Source organism: Gastrolobium bilobum, unplaced genomic scaffold (assembly GCF_033153095.1).
Source record: "Gastrolobium bilobum isolate Gb01-03AN ecotype WA unplaced genomic scaffold, APGP_CSIRO_Gbil_v1 utg6714, whole genome shotgun sequence".
NCBI classification, from domain to species: Eukaryota; Viridiplantae; Streptophyta; class Magnoliopsida; order Fabales; family Fabaceae; genus Gastrolobium; species Gastrolobium bilobum.
The window spans coordinates 21,048-40,604 of record NW_026899435.1 but is presented as its reverse complement, the minus strand read 5'-3'; the positions used below and the strand labels follow the sequence as shown (position 1 = coordinate 40,604).

The window sequence follows — 19,557 nt, the reverse complement described above, 5'->3', positions numbered from 1 at the left end:
ATTTACTAAACTCGTGCATCTTACGAGTTTCATATTCTTGACCTGGTCGAGGTCAAAGCATTGTACGGATTCCGCTTTATGTCATTTTCCATGATGCATGTTTGTGTTGACGTTACCGTTGTGGTAAGCCTGTATTAATAATGGATCTTGTCTCTATTGACTTAACCATTTGCTATAAGTTGAATGTTGTAATTCAACTTTTATCTAAGATAAAGACAACATTGTCACCTGTCCCTTTTGGTTTCTAGACCAAAATAAGGACCATTTTGACTTGATCAGAGTCACTATGACAAATTGTACTTGTATCTCAGATTTCGTATTGATGCATCGAAAATAGACAAGGACAAATCTTTTGAAAAAGAAAAATTTCCTCATTTATTGATATCAAATCGTTTGCTACATGAATTTGCTGGCATATTCGGCTTTAGTCAAATCCCTAATAGAGGAAAAAACGTCATCTAGGAAACTTTAAACAAATTGAAATATTGAAATATTGGAAAGGCGGACTTCGGATTTAGCTGTGATATATCTTCAGCTTATCCGTATTCCAAGTCCGCTTTATTTCTTTTCCTTCCACTGTTTCTAGGCTCCTTTTCCAAGCTTTTCTCTAACTCGGTATGGTCCTTCCCAGTTTACAGCTAACTTTTCATCTCTGGCATTTTTATTTCCAATATCCTCTCTCCTGAGTACCAAATCATTTTTCTTGAAAATTCTTGGCCTTACTTTCTTGTTGTATCTGACTGCCATATGTCGCTTAACCATCATATCGCGGCAGTGAGCTGTAACCCGAGCTTCATCAGCAAGGTCTAACTCGGCAGTGAGTAGCTTACTGTTCTGCTGCTCGCCTTGCTCACTACTATTCATCTTCCTCCAAGAAGGTTCTCCGATTTCCACCGGGATCATGGCTTCACAACCATATGTTAGTCGAATAGGGGTTTCCCCTGTTGTAGTTTGGGTGCTCGTTCTGTATCCCCAAAGAACAAAGTAGAGTTGCTGAACCCAGCTTTCTTCGGCATCGAACATTCGTTTTTTAAGACCATTCACGATTACCTTGTTTGCTGCTTCAGCTTGTCCATTTGACTGTGGGTGTTCCACAGATGCAAAGCGATGTTTGACTTGCAAGTCTTTCATCAATTGTTGGAACCTTTTATCAGCAAATTATGTTCCATTGTCAGTAACCACCTCGCCCGGTATCCCGAATCTGGAGACTATGTTCCGTTCAAAGAACCTTTGTACTCTAGCTGAGGTGATTGTGGTGACTGGTTCTGCTTCTATCCACTTTGTGAAATAATCCACAACTACAATCAACCACTTTAACTGCCTTTCTGTAGCTTTGAAGGGTCCCAACAAGTCCATTCCCCATTTGAAAAAGGGCCATAGTGCCGAGATATACCTCAGTTCTTCAGGTGGTGATAGAATTAACTTGGCATGCTTCTGGTAGCTATCACATTTCTTCACATGGTCTTTAGAGTCTGCCTCCATGGTCGGCCAATAATAATCAGCTCGGAGGGCCTTTCGGGCCAAAGCTTTGCCTCCCTGTTGATGGTCGTTGATTTCTTCATGTATCTTGGCCAGAACATATTCTGCTTCATCCGAGTTTAAGCATTTCAACATGGGTACGTGCAACCCCTTTCTAAACAGCTGATCCTTCACAACTGTGTATTGTGTCGCATCTCGGACCAACTTTCTGGATTCAGTCGATCTTCTGGCAATATTCCTTTCTCAAGGTATGCCACTATGGGTTGTCTCCAGTCACTTGCCGAGGTAATAACCATCACGCAACTCGGCACTGTTATGCTTTGTTGTACCACAGTTCTGTGGTTGCCTAGGTTTTTGGTTCTTGCCAATTTAAACAAGATATCAACTCGGCAATTTTTCCCTCGAGGAATACGAGTGACCTGTACTTTATCGAAGTCGGCCATTATTTCTTGAACCTTACTCAGGTACTTCATCAGTAAAGGACCTTTGGCCTGGTACTTTCCTTCTATAGCGAAGTTACCAACTGTGAGTCACTAAAGATTTTCACCCTCTTAGCTCCGTGTTCTTTAGCCTGCATCAACCCGGCTATCAGAGCTTCTTATTCTGCTTTATTATTCGAAGTCGGGAATCCCAAATTCAAAGAGTGCTATATTGTTACTCCTTTCGGGCTTTCAAGTATGATTCCTGCTCCACTTCCTTTATCATTAGAGGATCCATCTACGTAGACCTTCCATGCTTCCCCAGATTCGCTATGTTCCGGGTTCATTGGTGTTAGCTCCATTATGAAGTCGGCCAGAGCTTGTGACTTGATGGCCTTCCGACTTTCGTAAGCTATGTCATACTCACTGAGCTCAATTGCTCAGTTAGTCATTCGTGAGTCACTAAAGATTTTCACCCTCTTAGCTCCGTGTTTTTTAGCCTACATCAACCCGGCTATCAGAGCTTCGTATTCTGCTTTATTATTTGATGTCGGGAATCCCAAATTCAAAGAGTGCTCTATTGTTACTCCTTCTGGGCTTTCAAGTATGATTCCTGCTCCACTTCCTTTATCATTGGAGGATCGATCTACGTAGTGTAACATCCCGAGCGCTGACGAGGGCGGGGAGTGATCGCCGGTGCAAAGAGGCACGGACAAGGAACGGCTCCTGACAGGCTTCCAGCGGGGGTTACTTGCACGAACGAATCGAATCGACACCCGTAAGAGAGAGATTCCAAAGACTGTGCATGTATGAGACTGCACAATTTGGGATAGCTTATAAGAATTAATTGGTACTACCTATACTAACAAGATGCATCTGCTTTTCGGTAGCCCAGAACGGAAGAACTCCATAGTTAAGCGTGCTTGACTTGGAGCAATTCTGGGATGGGTGACCTTTTGGGAAGTTTTACCGGGAAGTGTGCGAGTGAGGAAAAAGCACACTGAAAAGTCTCGTGTTAGTATGTGGGGATAGTCATTGATTCTTGAAGCGGTCGGGCGTTACAAGTGGTATCAGAGCAGGGCCTCTCTTTCAGTACGGTGTGGTTCGAGGACGAACCAGGAAGAAGCTGGTGGGCATGTAACATCCCGAGCGCTGACGAGGGCAGGGAGTGATCGCTGGTGCAAAGAGGCACGGACAAGGAGCGGCTCCTGACAGGCTTCCAGCGGGGGTTACTTGCACTCGGTAGCCCAGAACGGAAGAACTCCATTGTTAAGCGTGCTTGACTTGGAGCAATTCTGGGATGGGTGACCTCTTGGGAAGTTTTCCCGGGAAGTGTGCGAGTGAGGAAAAAGCACACTGAAAAGTCTCGCGTTAGTATGTGGGGATAGTCATTGATTCTTGAAGCGGCCGGGCGTTACACGTAGACCTTCCATGCATCCCCAGATTCGCTATGTTCCAGGTTCATTGGTGTTAGCTCCATTATGAAGTCGGCCAGAGCTTGTGACTTGATGGCCTTCCGACTTTCGTAAGCTATGTTATACTCACTGAGCTCAATTGCCCAGTTAGTCATTTGTGAGTCACTAAAGATTTTCACCCTCTTAGCTCCGTGTTCTTTAGCCTGCATCAACCCGGCTATCAGAGCTTGTATTCTGCTTTATTATTCGAAGTCAGGAATCCCAAATTCAAAGAGTGCTCTATTGTTACTCCTTCCGGGCTTTCAAGTATGATTCCTGCTCCACTTCCTTTATCATTGGAGGATCCATCTACGTAGACCTTCCATGCATCCCCAGATTCGCTATGTTTCGGGTTCATTGGTGTTAGCTCCATTATGAAGTCGGCCAGAGCTTGTGACTTGATGGCCTTCCGACTTTCGTAAACTATGTCATACTCACTGAGCTCAATTGCCCAGTTAGTCATTCATCTCGCCAGGTCCAGCTTGTGCAACACATGTCGTATAGGCTGATTGGTCCTGACTATTATTTGATATCCCTGAAAATATGGCTGCAATCTTCTTGCCATGATCAGTAAAGCAAAAGCCACCTTTTCTAGCTTTTGATATCTGACCTCTGCACCTTGCAAAGCTCTACTGATAAAGCAAATTGGCTCCTGGCCTTTATTAGTTTTCTTGATCAGGACTGCACTTATTGCCTCTTCCCCCACAGTCAGATACAGGATCAGAATGTCTCCTGGTTCTGGCTTTGAGAGCACTGATGGAGTGCAAGACATCTTTTAACTTTGTCGAACGCGGATTGACACTCCGGGTTCCAGCCTTCTATTGCTTCCTTCTTTAATAATTTAAAGAATGAGAGTGCATTCTCAGCAGACTTTGGTAAAAATGAGGTTAATGCAGCTAATCGGCTGGTTAACTACTGAACCTCCTTCTTATTCTGTGGCACCTTCATATCAAGTATCGCTTTGCACTTATCAGGGTTTGCTTCAATCCCTCTATGGGTTAACATGAAACCCAAAAACTTTCCAGTTGGGACTTCGAACGCACACTTTACCGGGTTTAGACGGGTTCGATATTTCCTGAGTTTTTGAAAAGTTTGTTCGAGATCCTGGACATGGTTTGTCATATCAAATGACTTGACGATCATATCGTCAATGTATACTACCACATTTTTTTCCCAACTGATCCTCAAACACCATATTCATCATCCTTTGATAAGTTGCCCCTGAGTTTTTAAGCTCCAAATGGCATCACATTATAGCAGTAGTTGGCCTTTTCAGCAATAAAGGCGGTTTTTTCTTGATCTCCTGGATACATTGGAATCTGGTTGTAACCAGAATATGCATCCATGAAAGACAGCAATTGAAATCCAGCCGAGTTATCTACCAGCTAGTCTATGTTGGGCATAGGGTAGGAGTCTTTTGGGCAGACCTTGTTCAAGCCCGTATAATCAGTACAGACTCTCAACTTCCTGTTGGGTTTTTTCACCATCACCACGTTTGCCAGCCATGTTGTATACTGTATTTCCCGAATGAACCCCGCATCCAGTAATTCCTTCACATGTTCTTCCAGGACTTGTTTCCTTTCCGGTCCTAGCTTCCTTTTCTTTTGAGAAACCAGTGTGGATCCGGGGTAAACTGCCAACTTGTGGCAGTAGAAGGCAGGGTCTATCCCTGGGATCTCTGATGATTTCCAAGCAAATACATCCGTGTTGTTTTTTAGAAACCCGGCTAACTCTTACTTGATCCGAGGATCTATAGTCTTACCAATTTGGGTAAATTGACCAGGTTCTTTCTCCAATGCTAGATCTTTTAATTCTCCATCGGGCTTAAGTCTCGAGATTACTTCTTCTCTTATGTCTAGTTCAACCATGTTGACCGACCTCTTTGAGTGTTGAGGAATTGTGTTCTTGCCGAGTTTATCCCTTGGGTGAATCCGAGGTGGACTCGAATGTCCGCCTTCATTTTCTTTGACGGTGTTGAAATAGCATCCCCTGGACTCCTTTTGATCGCCACAAACAGTAATTATTTCATTCTTACTGCTCACCATTTTTATTTTCTGGTGCTTTGTAGAAACCTGCATGTCCCACTAGTGTATGGTTGGTCTTCCCAGAATTATATTATATTCGGATAGGAAATCAGCCACTATGAATCTGACCCGTTCTGATTTGAATGCTTCTTTTGTTCCCAAGGTCAACCTGAGGTCTATGTAGCCTTTAGGAGGTGTATGCTCTCCATTAAAAGCTATCAAAGTCATTTTGCAGGGTTTGAGGTCCTCCTTATCCAGGTTCATCTTTTTGAAAGCGTCCCAGAGTATGATGTCGGCACTACTCCCTGCATCCACGAAAATATTCTTAACCCGGCAATTTACCAAGGTTCCAACAATGACTAACCCATCTACATCTCCCGGCAACACAACATGCATATCATCTTTTGTGAAGTACAAAAAGGGAGAGTCTGGTTTGCTCAGGTCTTCCTTGAATTTAGGACGGTCTCGGATAGAGAGTACTTCTTTCAAATACTTTCTTCTGGCACTTACTGTGTCTCCTCCTCCTCCTCCTCCTCCCAGGGCTCCACTAATTACATTGCAATCAAATTCTGCTTCCGAGAACTCATCATGGTTAGAATCATTATTCTGATTCCGTTCCTCCTTGTTTTTCTTTTCAGGGACCGAGCTTTTACTTCTATTTTTGTTTCCCGACTTTCTTTTGTTATTTTTGGAACCCTGGGTTTTGATCACGTATTGGCGTAACCTTCCATCTCGAACAAATTTCTCCACAACATCTCGGAGATCCCAACATTGGTCAGTAGTATGACCCGGTCCGTCATGAAATGCACAGTATTTGGACTTGTCCAAACCTCCTCTGTCGAATATGGGCCGGGGTCTTTCTACCTTCTTCATTTCCATCATTGCCACTTCCCTCCAGATTTGAGAGCGTGGCGCATTCAGCGGTGTGTACTTCTCATATCTTCCAACTCGATCCCGGCCATCCGGGACTCGGACCCTTGATTCCTTTTTCTCGTTGTCAACCCGTTCTTTTCCTTTCGGGGCCGGGCTTCTCCTTCTTAGGCTAATTCTTTTGCCCTCGTCAGATTGCGCATTGGCAATTTCCATTTGCTCAAGTTCAAGGTATTTTTTCGAACGAGTTCTGAATTCCTCCAACGTTTCATCGGGTCCTTATAGACCGACTTGGCTTGTCTGGATGTACCGTCCAAACCAGCCACAATGAGATGTACGTGGACATTCTCTTGTAAACCCGGCACCTGCAACGCAGCATCTTTGAAACGGTTGAGGTATCTCTGGAGGGTTTCTCCAAGTTGATGATGTATCTTTCCAAGCGAGAACTCGGACTTCGGGTGTTTCTTACTAGTTGCAAAGTTTAAGAGAAACTTTTCCCCAAATTCCTCAAAAGACCTAATGGAGTTGGCAGGTAAGGTAGATAACCATGTCTGCGCAGCCCCAGTCAGGGTTATGGCAAATATCCGAGATATAAGAGGCTCGTCTATTCCTCGGATGTACATGTCCGTGGCGAAAGCATCGATATGGACCTGTGGGTCTTGACTTCCATTATATTTCGGCAGTCGTGCTAAATCAAAGTCTTCTGGTAAGGGTGCATTCAAAATCTCCCCAGTGAAGGGGCTGTTGTTATACTTCCCCCTGCTGTATTTTCTTCTGTAGGCACCGGATTCCACCTGCCCTCTAACTATCTGTTCATCACGGCGAGGACGGGTTCCATCCTGATGTCTCTGCCCATTTGCCTCTGTTGAAGCATTTTGAATCATGGGCTGCAGAGGAGCGTTTTGTCCCCCCAGAACCTGGTTTTTCGGGTTCGGATTTGTCGTGTTCGCCGGATAAGGCCTTTCACGATTTTCCACCTCTATAACCCGATTCTGATGAACCGAGTTCCGATTTCCTTCCCGGCCATTGGCATCCTGGCCTTCGTTTCTTCCAGTTAAAGCCATTAAGCGCTGTTCCAGGTCTCGCATTTCCCTAGTACTTTCCTCTCGTATTGTTTGGAATCTTGTTGCTGCTGGAGGTTATTGCGATTTTCCAATTCTTCTATTCGCTGCATAATGGAAGCGAATGCATTTTGAGCCAGCCGAGTATCTGGATCGGCTGACTGGGCAATACGCGCAGCAAGATCCCCGGGGTGCTGGGGAGGGTTAGTCCTTACTGGAGCCATGATTGGATCAGGACCCCTATCACGACGTGCTGGAGTGGAAGCGGTGTTTGAGACATCTTCGCTGACATGGACGTGATCATAATCCACATCAGTTCCTAGCTGGTGTTGAGGCTCATTTGCCTCTTCCAGAACTGGATCCAGCGGTTGGTTTTGGTTTTAGGGTGGCCGCTGGCTACTGCTCCTTGTTTGGATTTCCATCCTTCGTCAGGTTAGTGGGAACTTCAAATTCAGAGAAGAATTTCTCACAGACGGCGCCAATGTTTTGTCCTTGGGACAGAGATGTCCAGCCCAATAAGCTGGTATGTTTCTCTTGGATCTAGTGCCCTCTCCAAGGTATCTATAGAGAAGATACCCTTGAGTCAAGCAGATCACTGTGCACAGAATACTATAACGGCGTTAGCCAATGGGGTGTGTGCGCACAGTGACAGCATAATAGTAAGAGAGAGCGTACCGTACCTTTAGGGTTTACCTTGTATTTATAGAAGTTACTTGTGGGTAGTATAGGTGGGCCTTTGGTGTCTCTGGTAAGGGCCCAGGCCTACTTGTTATGCCGTCGTATTAGGATTAGTATCCTTGGTGGATACCTATCCATAATTATTATTGATTCATATATTGGATTGCCCCTTGTTGGGCTTACCACTTGATGGACCCCTTATATGGGTCCATAACAGAAATCATAGCAGATTTTTAAAGTTTTCCATATTTGAAATTACTTTAAAAAATTTTAGGATTAAAATTAGTTTCCTAAAATTAAAATAAATTTTTTATGAAGGTTAAGTGTTACGATATTTAACAAAAATAAAAATTATATTATAAAAAAGAATTTTGGAGCCTTTTTCTCTCTTTAAGCACAATTTCTTATTCTAATAAGTGGCAATTTTCAACACAATGCTTTGATACAACATAAATATGATAAGAAAAATTTATGATTAATTTGATCCATTATCAAATTCATGTCGTGTCGTATCAAAACATTATGTTAAGAATTTGAAATTTTTAACTCAATTTCTAATAAGTGTTGTCATATTTATTAAAGGATTTGGAATTTAGGTTGTCATGCCAGATAAGAAGACATAGTGCATCATCCATTAAAAGTAAAGGAGCATGATATTTCCATCCACTTTATGAGAGTCATCGGAGGCTAGCTGATGGTGAAAGGAAAAAGTGCTTAAACTCAGTTATGGTTGATCGGTATATAAAACCATCACATATTTGATAGAAATACGTGATGGTTTTATACCACCACTTACATGTTAATTTTTTTTAGGGAAGAATTCCTTTTATAAATTTTTACAAATTACGTTATATATTTCCGAGAATATATGTACATAATATAACTTAATGTACTTCCAAAAATATATAGTATTGTAAGAATTTATAAACAAAAAATTTATAAATATAATACTTTTTTTTCTTTTATTTTCAAAATAAATTAAACCGAAATATGCATGGGGACGGGTGTGGATAAATATTATAACTCAATACCTCATGTTAGTTATTATAAACCTGCTCAAGATTCACAAATATTAAACAGAAGGCAGCAAGGAAAAGACCAGAATACCTCTCTATATCAATTACATAGACTTTAATCATTACTATTTACATAATCATGTCCTTTTTAAACACAATGTTTTTGGTCAAGGTTTTCAATAAAAAAGAAAAGAAAAAAAGAGAGAGTGAGGAACGTGGGTCTACGCGCCACAAGTGAGACGAAGATCCGGTTGAAAGTAAAAAATAGCGAGGATGACGTAACACTCGGGCAGCAGGAAAACGTACACGTAAGCGCTTTGGGGGCAGCAGGCAGCACAAGGCGCCGTTTTACAAACTCTCAGACAGAGAAATGAAATAATTAATTAATGAAAAATACATCTATTATGTAACATGATGTAAGCTTATTTTCCTACCCAAACAAATAGAACGTAGAGTCCATAATTTTTTATTTTCTCTTTACTCAACTCATTCTCTCTCTCTTCTTTTATGTTAGTATAGGACCAAATAGTATTTTTTAGGTAACATTATATAAGTATAACCCTATCACAACACACACCCGAGCCTCGGGTTCGTATGTTCGGCGCCTAGGTTCGGAACCGAGCCTCTGAAAGAATCCAAACCTGCCCCCTCGAAAAACAACGGATAGAAGGGAAAATACAGCATGAGAGAGAAAATAGCAAATTTCTAGAGAGAGAAAATAAAGTAAAACTGAATTTTAGTGAGAGAGAGAGAGTGGTGGATTTCTAGAGAGAGAGAGAGTGGTGGATTTCTAGAGAGAGAAAGGGATGGCGATGGTTCAGATCGCCAGGAGGAAGAAGGGACGGCCGTCGAAGGCGGATCTGGCCCGCCGCTCCGGCGAGTCTTCGACAGTCACAGCACAGCCAGATCTCCGGCGAAGCCTCCGTCGCCGGAACGTGAGGTACAACATCATCCAATACGACGATGATTACCTCAACGACGACGAGGACGAGAGGAGGCGCGAGAAGAAGAAGCTCAAGCTGATGGTGAAGCTGAACCATGGCGAAGAAGAAGAAGAAGAACAAGAAGAAGGCGATTCGGCACCGAATTGCACTCGCGCAGAAGAAAATGACGACGACGATGAAATTGAAGTTGGGGAAGAGAACGAGGATGGAGAAGAAGAGCACAGAGAAGACGAAGACGATGTGGTAATGGATTCTGCAAAAGCAAAGAGTGTGTTAGTGTCACTGAGATTCTTGTTTGGTGTGATAACCGATTGGTCCATAACACACTCTCTCTCTTCTTTCTCTTTTTGTTTTCTCTCTCTAGGATTCTCTATCCGTGTCGGGATTGAGAGAGAAAAGAACTAGCAAGTCAACTGTCAAAAAAGAACTAACACATATAATCTCTCTCTCTCTCTCTCTCTCTCTCTATATATATATATATATATATTGACACCTGTGATACTGTCTTTCTCTGTCTTTATGTTGTCTCCATTGCACTCTATTATATATAATATATAACTCAGTCATTGGCCTTTGGACGGTATTAAGTGTGTGTGTGTGTGTGTTTTTCTTATGATGATAGGTAAAGGGCAGAAAAGTTGATTCGAAAGAGCTCCAATCTGTTTCTGTTTGTGTTTCTGTTTCAGGTTTGTATGATTTTAATGGGGTACTTGTTGCGGTTGTGGATGTGATTGTTGTTATTGTTGTGGGTGCAAATTTTATTTTTTATTTTTTTTAATTTGGAAAGGAAAAAAAAGTGATGAGTACTAACGGTTCTGTTTCTGCATCGTCCTTTGGTGTGTTTCTATCAATTTGATTTGCTTTTTTCTTCTTCTTCTTTCTGTTAGGATTTCCAGCGAATCCCCCATCTGGGATTCCGTTGCCTGATAAGAGGACCCTGGAAATTATCCTTGACAAGCTTCAGAAGTATGGGTTTTCTCAATGTTTTTTGGTTTTTGTATTTATGGATGATTTGAATGATTGCATAGTGGTGCATGTTTTTGGGTGCTGTTTTTGTTTTTCTGACTTGGCACTGCTGTGGGTCTGAATGATGGCAGGAAGGACACGTATGGTGTGTTTTCAGAGCCAGTTGATCCGGAAGAGGTGTGTGGAATTTTCTTCCTGTGAGTTGGTAATCTTGCTTTTGGAAGACACCCCTGAGTTGGAAGTTCAAATTCTGTTTTGACATGCAGCTTCCTGATTATCACGATGTGATTGAGCATCCCATGGACTTTGCCACCGTGAGGAAGAAGTTGGCAAATGGATCTTATCCTACCTTAGAACAATTTGAGGTGTGCAAACTTGTCTCGACTGTTCATGATTCGAGGAATTTTCTCTTTTGTTCGAGATTTTGATTGTTTTGCATTGTGGTATAACGAGTGTTGGAACTTGTCATAGCTTGGACTGGTTGGACTTGAGAGTTGAGACTCAAATTTAGGCATAACTTGTTCTGTCTTTTCTTTTGTGGATTCGGCAAGGATGGCTGTTGCCAAAGATGTATCAGTAAAAAAATGTGGGTTGTTAGCAACAGTCGGTTACATATAGTTTATACTTAGTATGTAAACTAAACATTTGGAATGGCTAATTTCTTAATTTATTCAGCGTATTGTCAAAATTTGAGCATTTTTTTTCTGTAATGTTACTTACAGATGGTCATTGATCATTTTATACTATTCAGAGCATATTTTAGTTTCATATTGGTCGATGCATCATCTCTTGTTCGTTGTGTTGTCATGAAAATGGAGTCTGTCAGGATTTTGCTAATATGTGTTGAAAATTTGGAATATCTGTACTCAGAAGTCTAAAAAGCATACAATTTCTTGCTTATGGTTTTGTTTCTTGCTTCCTGTTCTTCATGGGTGTAACTGAAGTGTTAATGCCTGAATTGCTATGGTAGACTAGATCTTAGGTTCAAAATCTCGATTTTGTAGGACTCTAGAGGCGGTGTCTTTGTGGTATACCATATGGCAATCCATATTTTCTGTTAGATTTACAAAATTCTGTAGTTGAAGATTTCCCTGAGAAAACAGTTTTTTCATACTGGTTTTAGCTAGGCATTGGGGGAGCACTGATATGTGTTGGTTTCTATTTAGTTGCTGTTTGGCACTCATAGGTGGACCTATTTTTCAGAAGAAAAAGAGAGGTGGAGGAAGAACAAATTGTTTTCTTTTTATTTTTCTCTCTCCAATTAGTGTGGCTTTCCTTGGTACTGACAATTCTAAATTGCTTTTTAACCAATTTCAACTGTGATGCATGGTATTCAAGAAGTGTGAGAATGAACTAGCTTCTCTACTTGTAAATCCTGAATTTTGTTTTCTCCATAATCTAAACCTTTTTGTTAATAGTGCATTTATTTTGTCTCCCTGATTGAGTAAAAATTGCAAGACAAATTTTTTTTACTATGATTACACTGACTTGTGAATTGAATTGTTGAATGCAGAGTGATATATTTTTAATTTGTTCAAATGCAATGCAATACAATGCACCGGAGACTATATACCACAAACAGGTATAAAGCACAATGCATCCCTTTGTTCCCCTACCAACGAATGTGGCGTCATTAACCATTTTGTTGTGCTACTATTGGACCCTTATATTTGTTACAGGCACGATCAATACAAGAACTTGGGCGGAAAAAGTTTGAAAAGTTAAGAATTGACTTTGAACACTCTCAGATAGAGCTGAAATGTGAACAAAAAACACGGTCTAATTCTTTGGTTAAGAAGCAAGCAAAGAAGCCACTGGGTCGTCCCTCACAGGAACCTGTTGGCTCTGATTTCTTCTCAGGGGAAACTCTTGCTACTATTGGAGATGTACAGCCTTCCCATCAAATGCAAGGTGGTACCTGTGAGAGGCCTGGCTATATTGATGGCATTGTGAAGGGGAATGCTTTCTTGGTTGATGCCAATCAAGAGAAAGCTGAAGATATTTTGTCAGGTATCTCAGAGAAGTGATCACGCTATAATCTTCTCTCGTGTTACATTGTGCCTTCATTATTCACTTTTATACACATTCTCAAAGTAAGATACTAATGTCAAAGATCTAGTCATTCCATTTTGATTGTTTTGCTTTATTGTTTCAGGGAAGGGTCTGCTCTCTAAGTTGGGAAGGAAGTCATTTGTGCTTGATGAGAATCATCGTGCATCATATAATACGTCTAATCAACCATTTACTAGATCAGATTTAATATTTATGACCTTTGAGAGTGAAATTAAGCAGCTGGTTACTGTATGTATCAAAAGGAGTGAATTGTCATTCTCGAATAGTTGGCTTTTACTCATATTGCTAAAACATTATGATTTGTATTTTTTGGATACAGGTTGGACTTCGGGCAGAATATTCTTACGCTAGGAGTTTGGCTCGTTTTAGTGCATCTCTAGGACCTATTGCTTGGAAAATTGCTTCCAACATGATTCAGCAGGCACTGCCAGCTGGCTGTAAATTTGGCCGTGGTTGGGTTGGAGAGTATGAATCGCTTCCAGCACCAGTATTAATGCTCAATGATCTTGTCCAAAAAGAAACTAGTTTAGCTACAAATTTGCATTGTACTACTGAATTACTGAAGGGTGACAAAATTTTTGAGAATGTGAAACCCACCATTGAACTTCCCGTTAATGGACGGAGGCTTGAGGGAAAACATCCTTTGTATTGTCCTGCAAGTGGGCCTGCATCCGAAAGAAAACCTCCTTTGTTTGGTTCTGCTGGAGCAAGTCCCAATGGTCCTGTCAACTTCCAAAATCAGAAGCAGAAAGTCCAATCCAGGAAATCTGGCAAGTCTCAGAATAAGGATTGGAAACAAGGGGAGTTGAATTCCTTACCCTCAAGTAATCAGAATAATTCCAATCTGGTTGCAGAGTTCACAAGTAATGCTCCTAGAGCAGTGTCTAAGCCGAGAGAGATGGTGCCAAAGAACATGAATGCTTTGCCATCTACATCTTTCAAGCAGCCAGATACTAATGGAGATGTTAGTGGAGAGTTGCCCAGTGGAAAAGTCACGGATACAAGTTTGAATAGACGGGTGACTGGTCCATCATCTGAAAGTACATCAAACGAAACAGGCAGAGCAGCTCCTTTTGTTGTCCATGGGCTGGAGCAGGGTCTCCATCACCCAGTTCAGTTGATGAGAATGTTCACTGAAAAGGCTCAAAAGCAACATAATTCTAATCATTCCACAGTTGATATTCCACCAGTGACACTGTCAGGTCCATCTGGACAGAGGGATGACTCGGGTAATGCTTCAGCAGCAGCTACCCGTGCATGGATGTCTGTAGAGGCAGGAGGGTTTAAACAAGGATCTGACAATTCTAGTTCACCCAAAAATCAAATTTCTGCAGATTCTATGCACAACCCAACGAGAGAGTTCCATCAGCATATTTCACAAATTCGGGGGGAGTTCCCTTCTAGTGGAATGTCTTTCCAATCTGATAAGAACAATTTTCAATTTCATGCACTTGTACCTCAACCTATTCACACAGGTGCTATTTCACAGGTTCCTAACCGACCGATGGTTTCCCCTCAATTAGCATCTGCTGACCAATCTAGATTTCAAATGCAGTCCCCTTGGCGAGGTCTGAGTCCTCATAGCCAACCAAGGCAGAAACAGGAAACCCTTCCGCCTGACTTGAATATTGGTTTTCAATCTCCGGGGTCACCTGCAAAACAATCTTCTGGTGTGCAGCAACCAGACCTGGCTTTGCAACTGTGACATTGCATTGCTATCTTGGGGTGGATGTTTCCACAGGAATTGGACTGGTTGTGGAATTTGCAGCTCTTGTCATCGAATGCTGAATTTTGATCCAAAAAGGCTTGCTTAAATGGGAACGAGCCAGAAGTCTACCTGGATTGGGATTTGGCACAAAGTAGTCCTGGCTCCTGAGTCAAAACGAGTTTGCAAGAGCAGAAGACTTGGTGGATTTGACAGAAAATAACTTAACATCTTCTCCGGATAAGGACTACTGACATATTGCAGAACGTCTGTTTTAACCTATAGTTGAAGCCATAGAAAAGTCTGCGGGTCATTTGATTATGATCAGGAAAAATATATTGTTGATGTCTGTACATTGTTTGCCATTTGATGAAGTTGGGTTGGCTAAATATTTAGTTCAGTTAATGACTACTTATGTATCTGAATTGGTAGTAGGGCATCACTTCTTTATTCTGCGATTATTTTGTACATGAGGTTTACATGTTACTAATTAAAAACCGCTGCTTCGTTTTCATTATTTGACTTGATTGGGTTGCTCCAACAAACAAATTCTAAATAAATTCTGATTTGAAGTATACCAACATGTCTTGTGTGTTTTTTATGTTCCTTTTCTAAACCGACACTGAAAATCTGGGCATATTTGTTAGTCGTGATTGTGATTTTCAAACAAGAGGGTTAAGCGTCAATGGGACTGGTTTACCGTGTGGACTTTTTGCTCCTACAAAGCTAATGCTAGGGAATTAGCTTGTACTTGGTGCATGTTTGGGGAAGTTCTTTGTTAATTTTGTACAATAATTTTCTTCTCCTCAGAAACTCTCATAAAGTTATAAGATGAAAACCTTTTTTTGACTCTAAAATAAGTTAATGTAAACACGTATCTAGTGGGCTATTTTCACCCTCAAAAAAACAAACCACAATGATAAGAATGATGTGCTTTAATTATCTCTCTCTCTTTTTAATGGATCAATGGGTCTTAACTTCTGCTGTTGCTGCACCGGTTTTTTTGGTCCAGCAGTCACAGAAAAAGTGAGTTCCATCAATCTTTAAAAAATTTGGATCAGCTGGCATATTTTCCATCAATCTTTAAAAAATTTGGATCAGCTGGCATATTCAGACTTTTTAAGTGTAGTTACAAAAAATTTCTTTTGCAATAACAGCAAAAGTATAAAAGTCTTTTTTAATTTATTGAATTGGTATATGGTTTCAATTCTCAGCATCAAACCAGGTATAAAATAAACAAATATAGAACGTGAGTTCTAATATCTTAATTTCACATCATAGAATTTATTTCCTCCAATCTCTAGCGAGTTTTCTAGAAGAAAAAATAAATACTTTTTCAATGTACTTTCACTATCTTTTATTTATACTCTATATTTTAAATCCACTGCATCAAGTGTTGTGGTCCACAATTTCAAACATTGGACATAACTGAAATCAGTAAGAAACTATTTATAGACAAAATGAGACAAGAAATTAGGAGCCACACTATATCTAAAACAAAATTTTATTTTGCAAAAAAGATGGGAATTCTAAGTAATCAAGTAGAGAAGAGAAGTTGAACAAAAAATTCTTTCTCTAATCTCCTTTAAAGAGTATACTCTACTACAAATAGTAACTTGCATAAAATCAAACAACATACATAAGACATGGTTCTAACTTGGAAAGGCTTAAAGGCTCTTAATAATGCCAAAACCATTCCTTATATCAGCTTTTCGAAATCTTGCTCTTGGATTTTTTTGCTTGGTACTTCTTCCGATCTCTGAGAATACAAACATCACCATCACATATAAACTTTTTGGATTCTGATGATTCAGAGAAGCAGCAAAAGAAAGATAAAGCCATGAACTGATCAAGCTTCAAGCCCCAAGATAGAAACAAGGTTGCTTGCTTCATTTGCATTCCTGTGGTAAATATATATATATATGATATGAACACACACGTAGTGGGGGGCGAGTAGCATGTTAAAACATTAAAATAATGGTCAAAGATTGAACTATCTGTCAGTGTCAGCAATCAAAACACGTCTTGCATTGTTGACAACTTCTCAATGACGAGAGTAGTTGTCACGAAACATGTTGGAGTGGAATGGTAGATGAGGCTTTTTGACCTTAGTAGTCTCATTTTCCTAAGGTTTTATCTAAATAATTTTCTGGTAAAAAGTATTATCTAAATAATGCATAACGACGCGGTATCGTAGCTAGGGATCACTTTAAGACGTGATACTTTAGCAACTGCGTCCTCCTAACCACTGAAACGTGATACCCTGTTAGCTGCATCCTAGTGTATGTCCGATCCGATTGAAGGCAACGCGGTACTCTGTATGCCGCGTCCCATGGCCATGCCTTAGTTACTTTATCGTTACATCCATTTATTAATTAAAGCATCTAGTAAACGTGTTCCTTATTTCTACCTCCTAAGATGAGTTAATGTGGGAAGTTGCTTACCTCATGGAAGGAACCTTCCACAACTTTTTTTCTTCCATTTATTATATATTTTTTATCTTCAATGTAACATTTTCATGTACATTACAATGCGGCTAACAAACTCTTTTAATAATTATTTTTTAAATATTGCGCCTGTCATGTTTATTATTATTATTTTTTAAATGATCCAATCTCTTTTTGTTTTTTTTTAAAAAAAAACTTTGCTTAAGATAAGAAAAATATGCAAAAAATTAATTTTGCTTCAAAGTTTTGTTAAATATTGCGCCCGTCATGTTTATTATTATTATTTTTTAAATGATCCAATCTCTTTTTCTTTATTTAAAAAAAAAAAACTTTGCTTAAGATAAGAAAAATATGAAAAAATTAATTTTGCTTCAAAGTTTTCAAAAATTAATTTAACAAAAGTTTACAAAAAATACTAATAAATGATGGATAATGCAATTTAATTCTTTTAGTTGAGTCAACTTTTATTATTACGTAATATTAAAGAGAAATGTCAATATATTAGTAAGAATTAAACAAACTGTAATTTTATAAGAGAATCAAAGTTTAAATTTTAAAAAATAATTATTAAAAGATTTTTTTAGCCTCATTATAATGTACATGAAAATGTTACATTGAAGATAAAACATATATAATAAATGGGAAAAAAAAAAGTTGTGGAAGGTTCCTTCCATAAGGTCAATTATTTCAGTGAAATTTTATGAAAATGAGACTACTAAGATCAAAAAGCCGGTAGATGAAGCCAAAAATGGAGAGTTCTCAAGAAATATGAGCCAATCACCAAAAGGGTTACGTAGACACTCATCTGGTAATCATGTTACTGAGTTTCATAAAACCTCAAAAGAAACTAATTTGGTTGTGAAAAAAAGAAAAGAAAATAATTTGGTATCACGTCGTCTACATTTTAAACATTAGTACGTACAACTGCTATTATAAAAAGTCTGTAGTCATTAGTCAACACTACACTTTTTTCTGCTCAATAATTTATTTCCTTTCTTTTTTTATTATTTCCTAACATTTATGTTTTTCTTTCATTTTTTTTAACTGGAAATGTTAACAAACTATGAATCTGTTATTTTTTTTTATTCTTTTAATGAAAAGGGATGACTGAGCTACAACGGTCTACTAATTGTGTTTATTTAGAGTTATTTTTTTGGGGGTAAACATTTAGAGTTATTTTATTTGTAATAGGTTGATGATATCTAAACTTATATAAAATTATATTAAAAAGTTTTAACAATTTTTTTTTTATAAAAAGCATATTAAAGAGATCGTAATGGTAAAGTTGTTGTTTGTAATTGAAATGTTAGTGTTTGAATTCTATTTGCAATTAATCGGGATTTAATAGCGAGTGATTTTATTTTTAAAAAATTATTCTAATTAAAAAGTGTGATTAAGCCGTAACGACTTGTTAATATTATGCACCGGCCAGAAAATTGAAAAGCTAGTACCAAAAATTAGCCAATAATGGAGAGAGTCAGTGTCAAAATCAGCATCTATGAAGGAAGCAAACAATTTACAGTCACTGAAGATCAAAACAAGCTTTTGATTTTGGAAATTAGTTAGTTCCAAGGCACTTACTGGTTCCAATGTGGCTATGCCACTGATATTATTATGACTTTTATATAGGATCATTTTAGTTGTGATAACTTAATTATTCAAACTTACATAAATTTATTATTCTTTTGTTATGAATTTTGTGCGGATTATAAGAAATAAACATATTAAAATTAATTTCTTTTGATTCAAAAGGAGTGATTGAGCCGAGATGATTTAGGATCCAAACTTATTTGTATTATCCTAAATATTATACTAATTTAAGAAACATAAAAAAATTTCAAAATTAATTTAATTTAAGTAAAAAGGGATGACTAATTGGTGACAACTTGTTAAACCCAAAATTTTTACTTAGGTGGTGTTTGGTTCAATATTTTCAAATAGTTTCCAGTACATATGACTTTGGAAAAGTACGACGTCCATGTTTGGTAGACAATTTTGAAAAATTTCCTCAGCTGTTCTATCATAGTATTTGAGAAGTGGTCGTAAAATGCAAGCACAAGTCACTGTTCTGAAAGACAATTGGAGGTGGTATTGTGTAGCTAGCAGGCTAAATGGCAAGAAGGGTAACCAAAAGCAGACCAAAATACCCTCATCTAAAGAGCAATGACCACTTGTATTAATATTAAAAAATTATGGGTTACTTTTGTAATTTTATACTATTTACCCATCAATATTTTATTCTCAACCAAACATAGATTTCAAAAACTTTAATCAATTTGTCTGGTAATATTTGGCTCAACCAAACAACTTTTTTTTTTAACTTTCTTATCTAACTCCCTGCAGATCCTTGGTAATTACATTTTCCTGGTAAAATTTTTTTTACCTGAATCAAACGCCCCCTAAGAGTAATAACAATGTGAT

General features: G+C 39.0%; 2 protein-coding genes across 3 annotated transcripts; one reads left to right on the top strand and one right to left on the bottom strand.

The window, feature by feature from the left end:
* Window positions 1–5,436: 5,436 nt before the first annotated feature.
* On the bottom strand, window positions 5,437–6,255 carry LOC133290436 (uncharacterized). The gene has a single exon (XM_061488514.1). The coding sequence runs from the start codon at window positions 6,253–6,255 to the stop codon at window positions 5,437–5,439; it is 819 nt and encodes a 272-aa protein (XP_061344498.1).
* Window positions 6,256–9,698: 3,443 nt separating this feature from the next.
* Window positions 9,699–15,184, top strand: LOC133290435 (uncharacterized). 2 transcript variants are annotated; one of them, XM_061488512.1, is made up of 9 exons: window positions 9,699–10,188; window positions 10,568–10,631; window positions 10,833–10,911; window positions 11,043–11,088; window positions 11,178–11,276; window positions 12,425–12,493; window positions 12,591–12,921; window positions 13,067–13,212; window positions 13,304–15,184. In XM_061488512.1, exons 1-9 carry the CDS (start codon window positions 9,808–9,810, stop codon window positions 14,687–14,689), a joined length of 2,601 nt encoding a protein of 866 aa, XP_061344496.1. In that variant the 5' UTR covers window positions 9,699–9,807; the 3' UTR covers window positions 14,690–15,184. The 2 variants fall into 2 exon arrangements, with proteins under 2 accessions (XP_061344496.1, XP_061344497.1); XM_061488513.1 differs by lacking the exons at window positions 10,568–10,631; window positions 10,833–10,911 and having other exon boundaries at window positions 9,902–10,188.
* The last annotated feature ends 4,373 nt before the right edge of the window (window positions 15,185–19,557 follow it).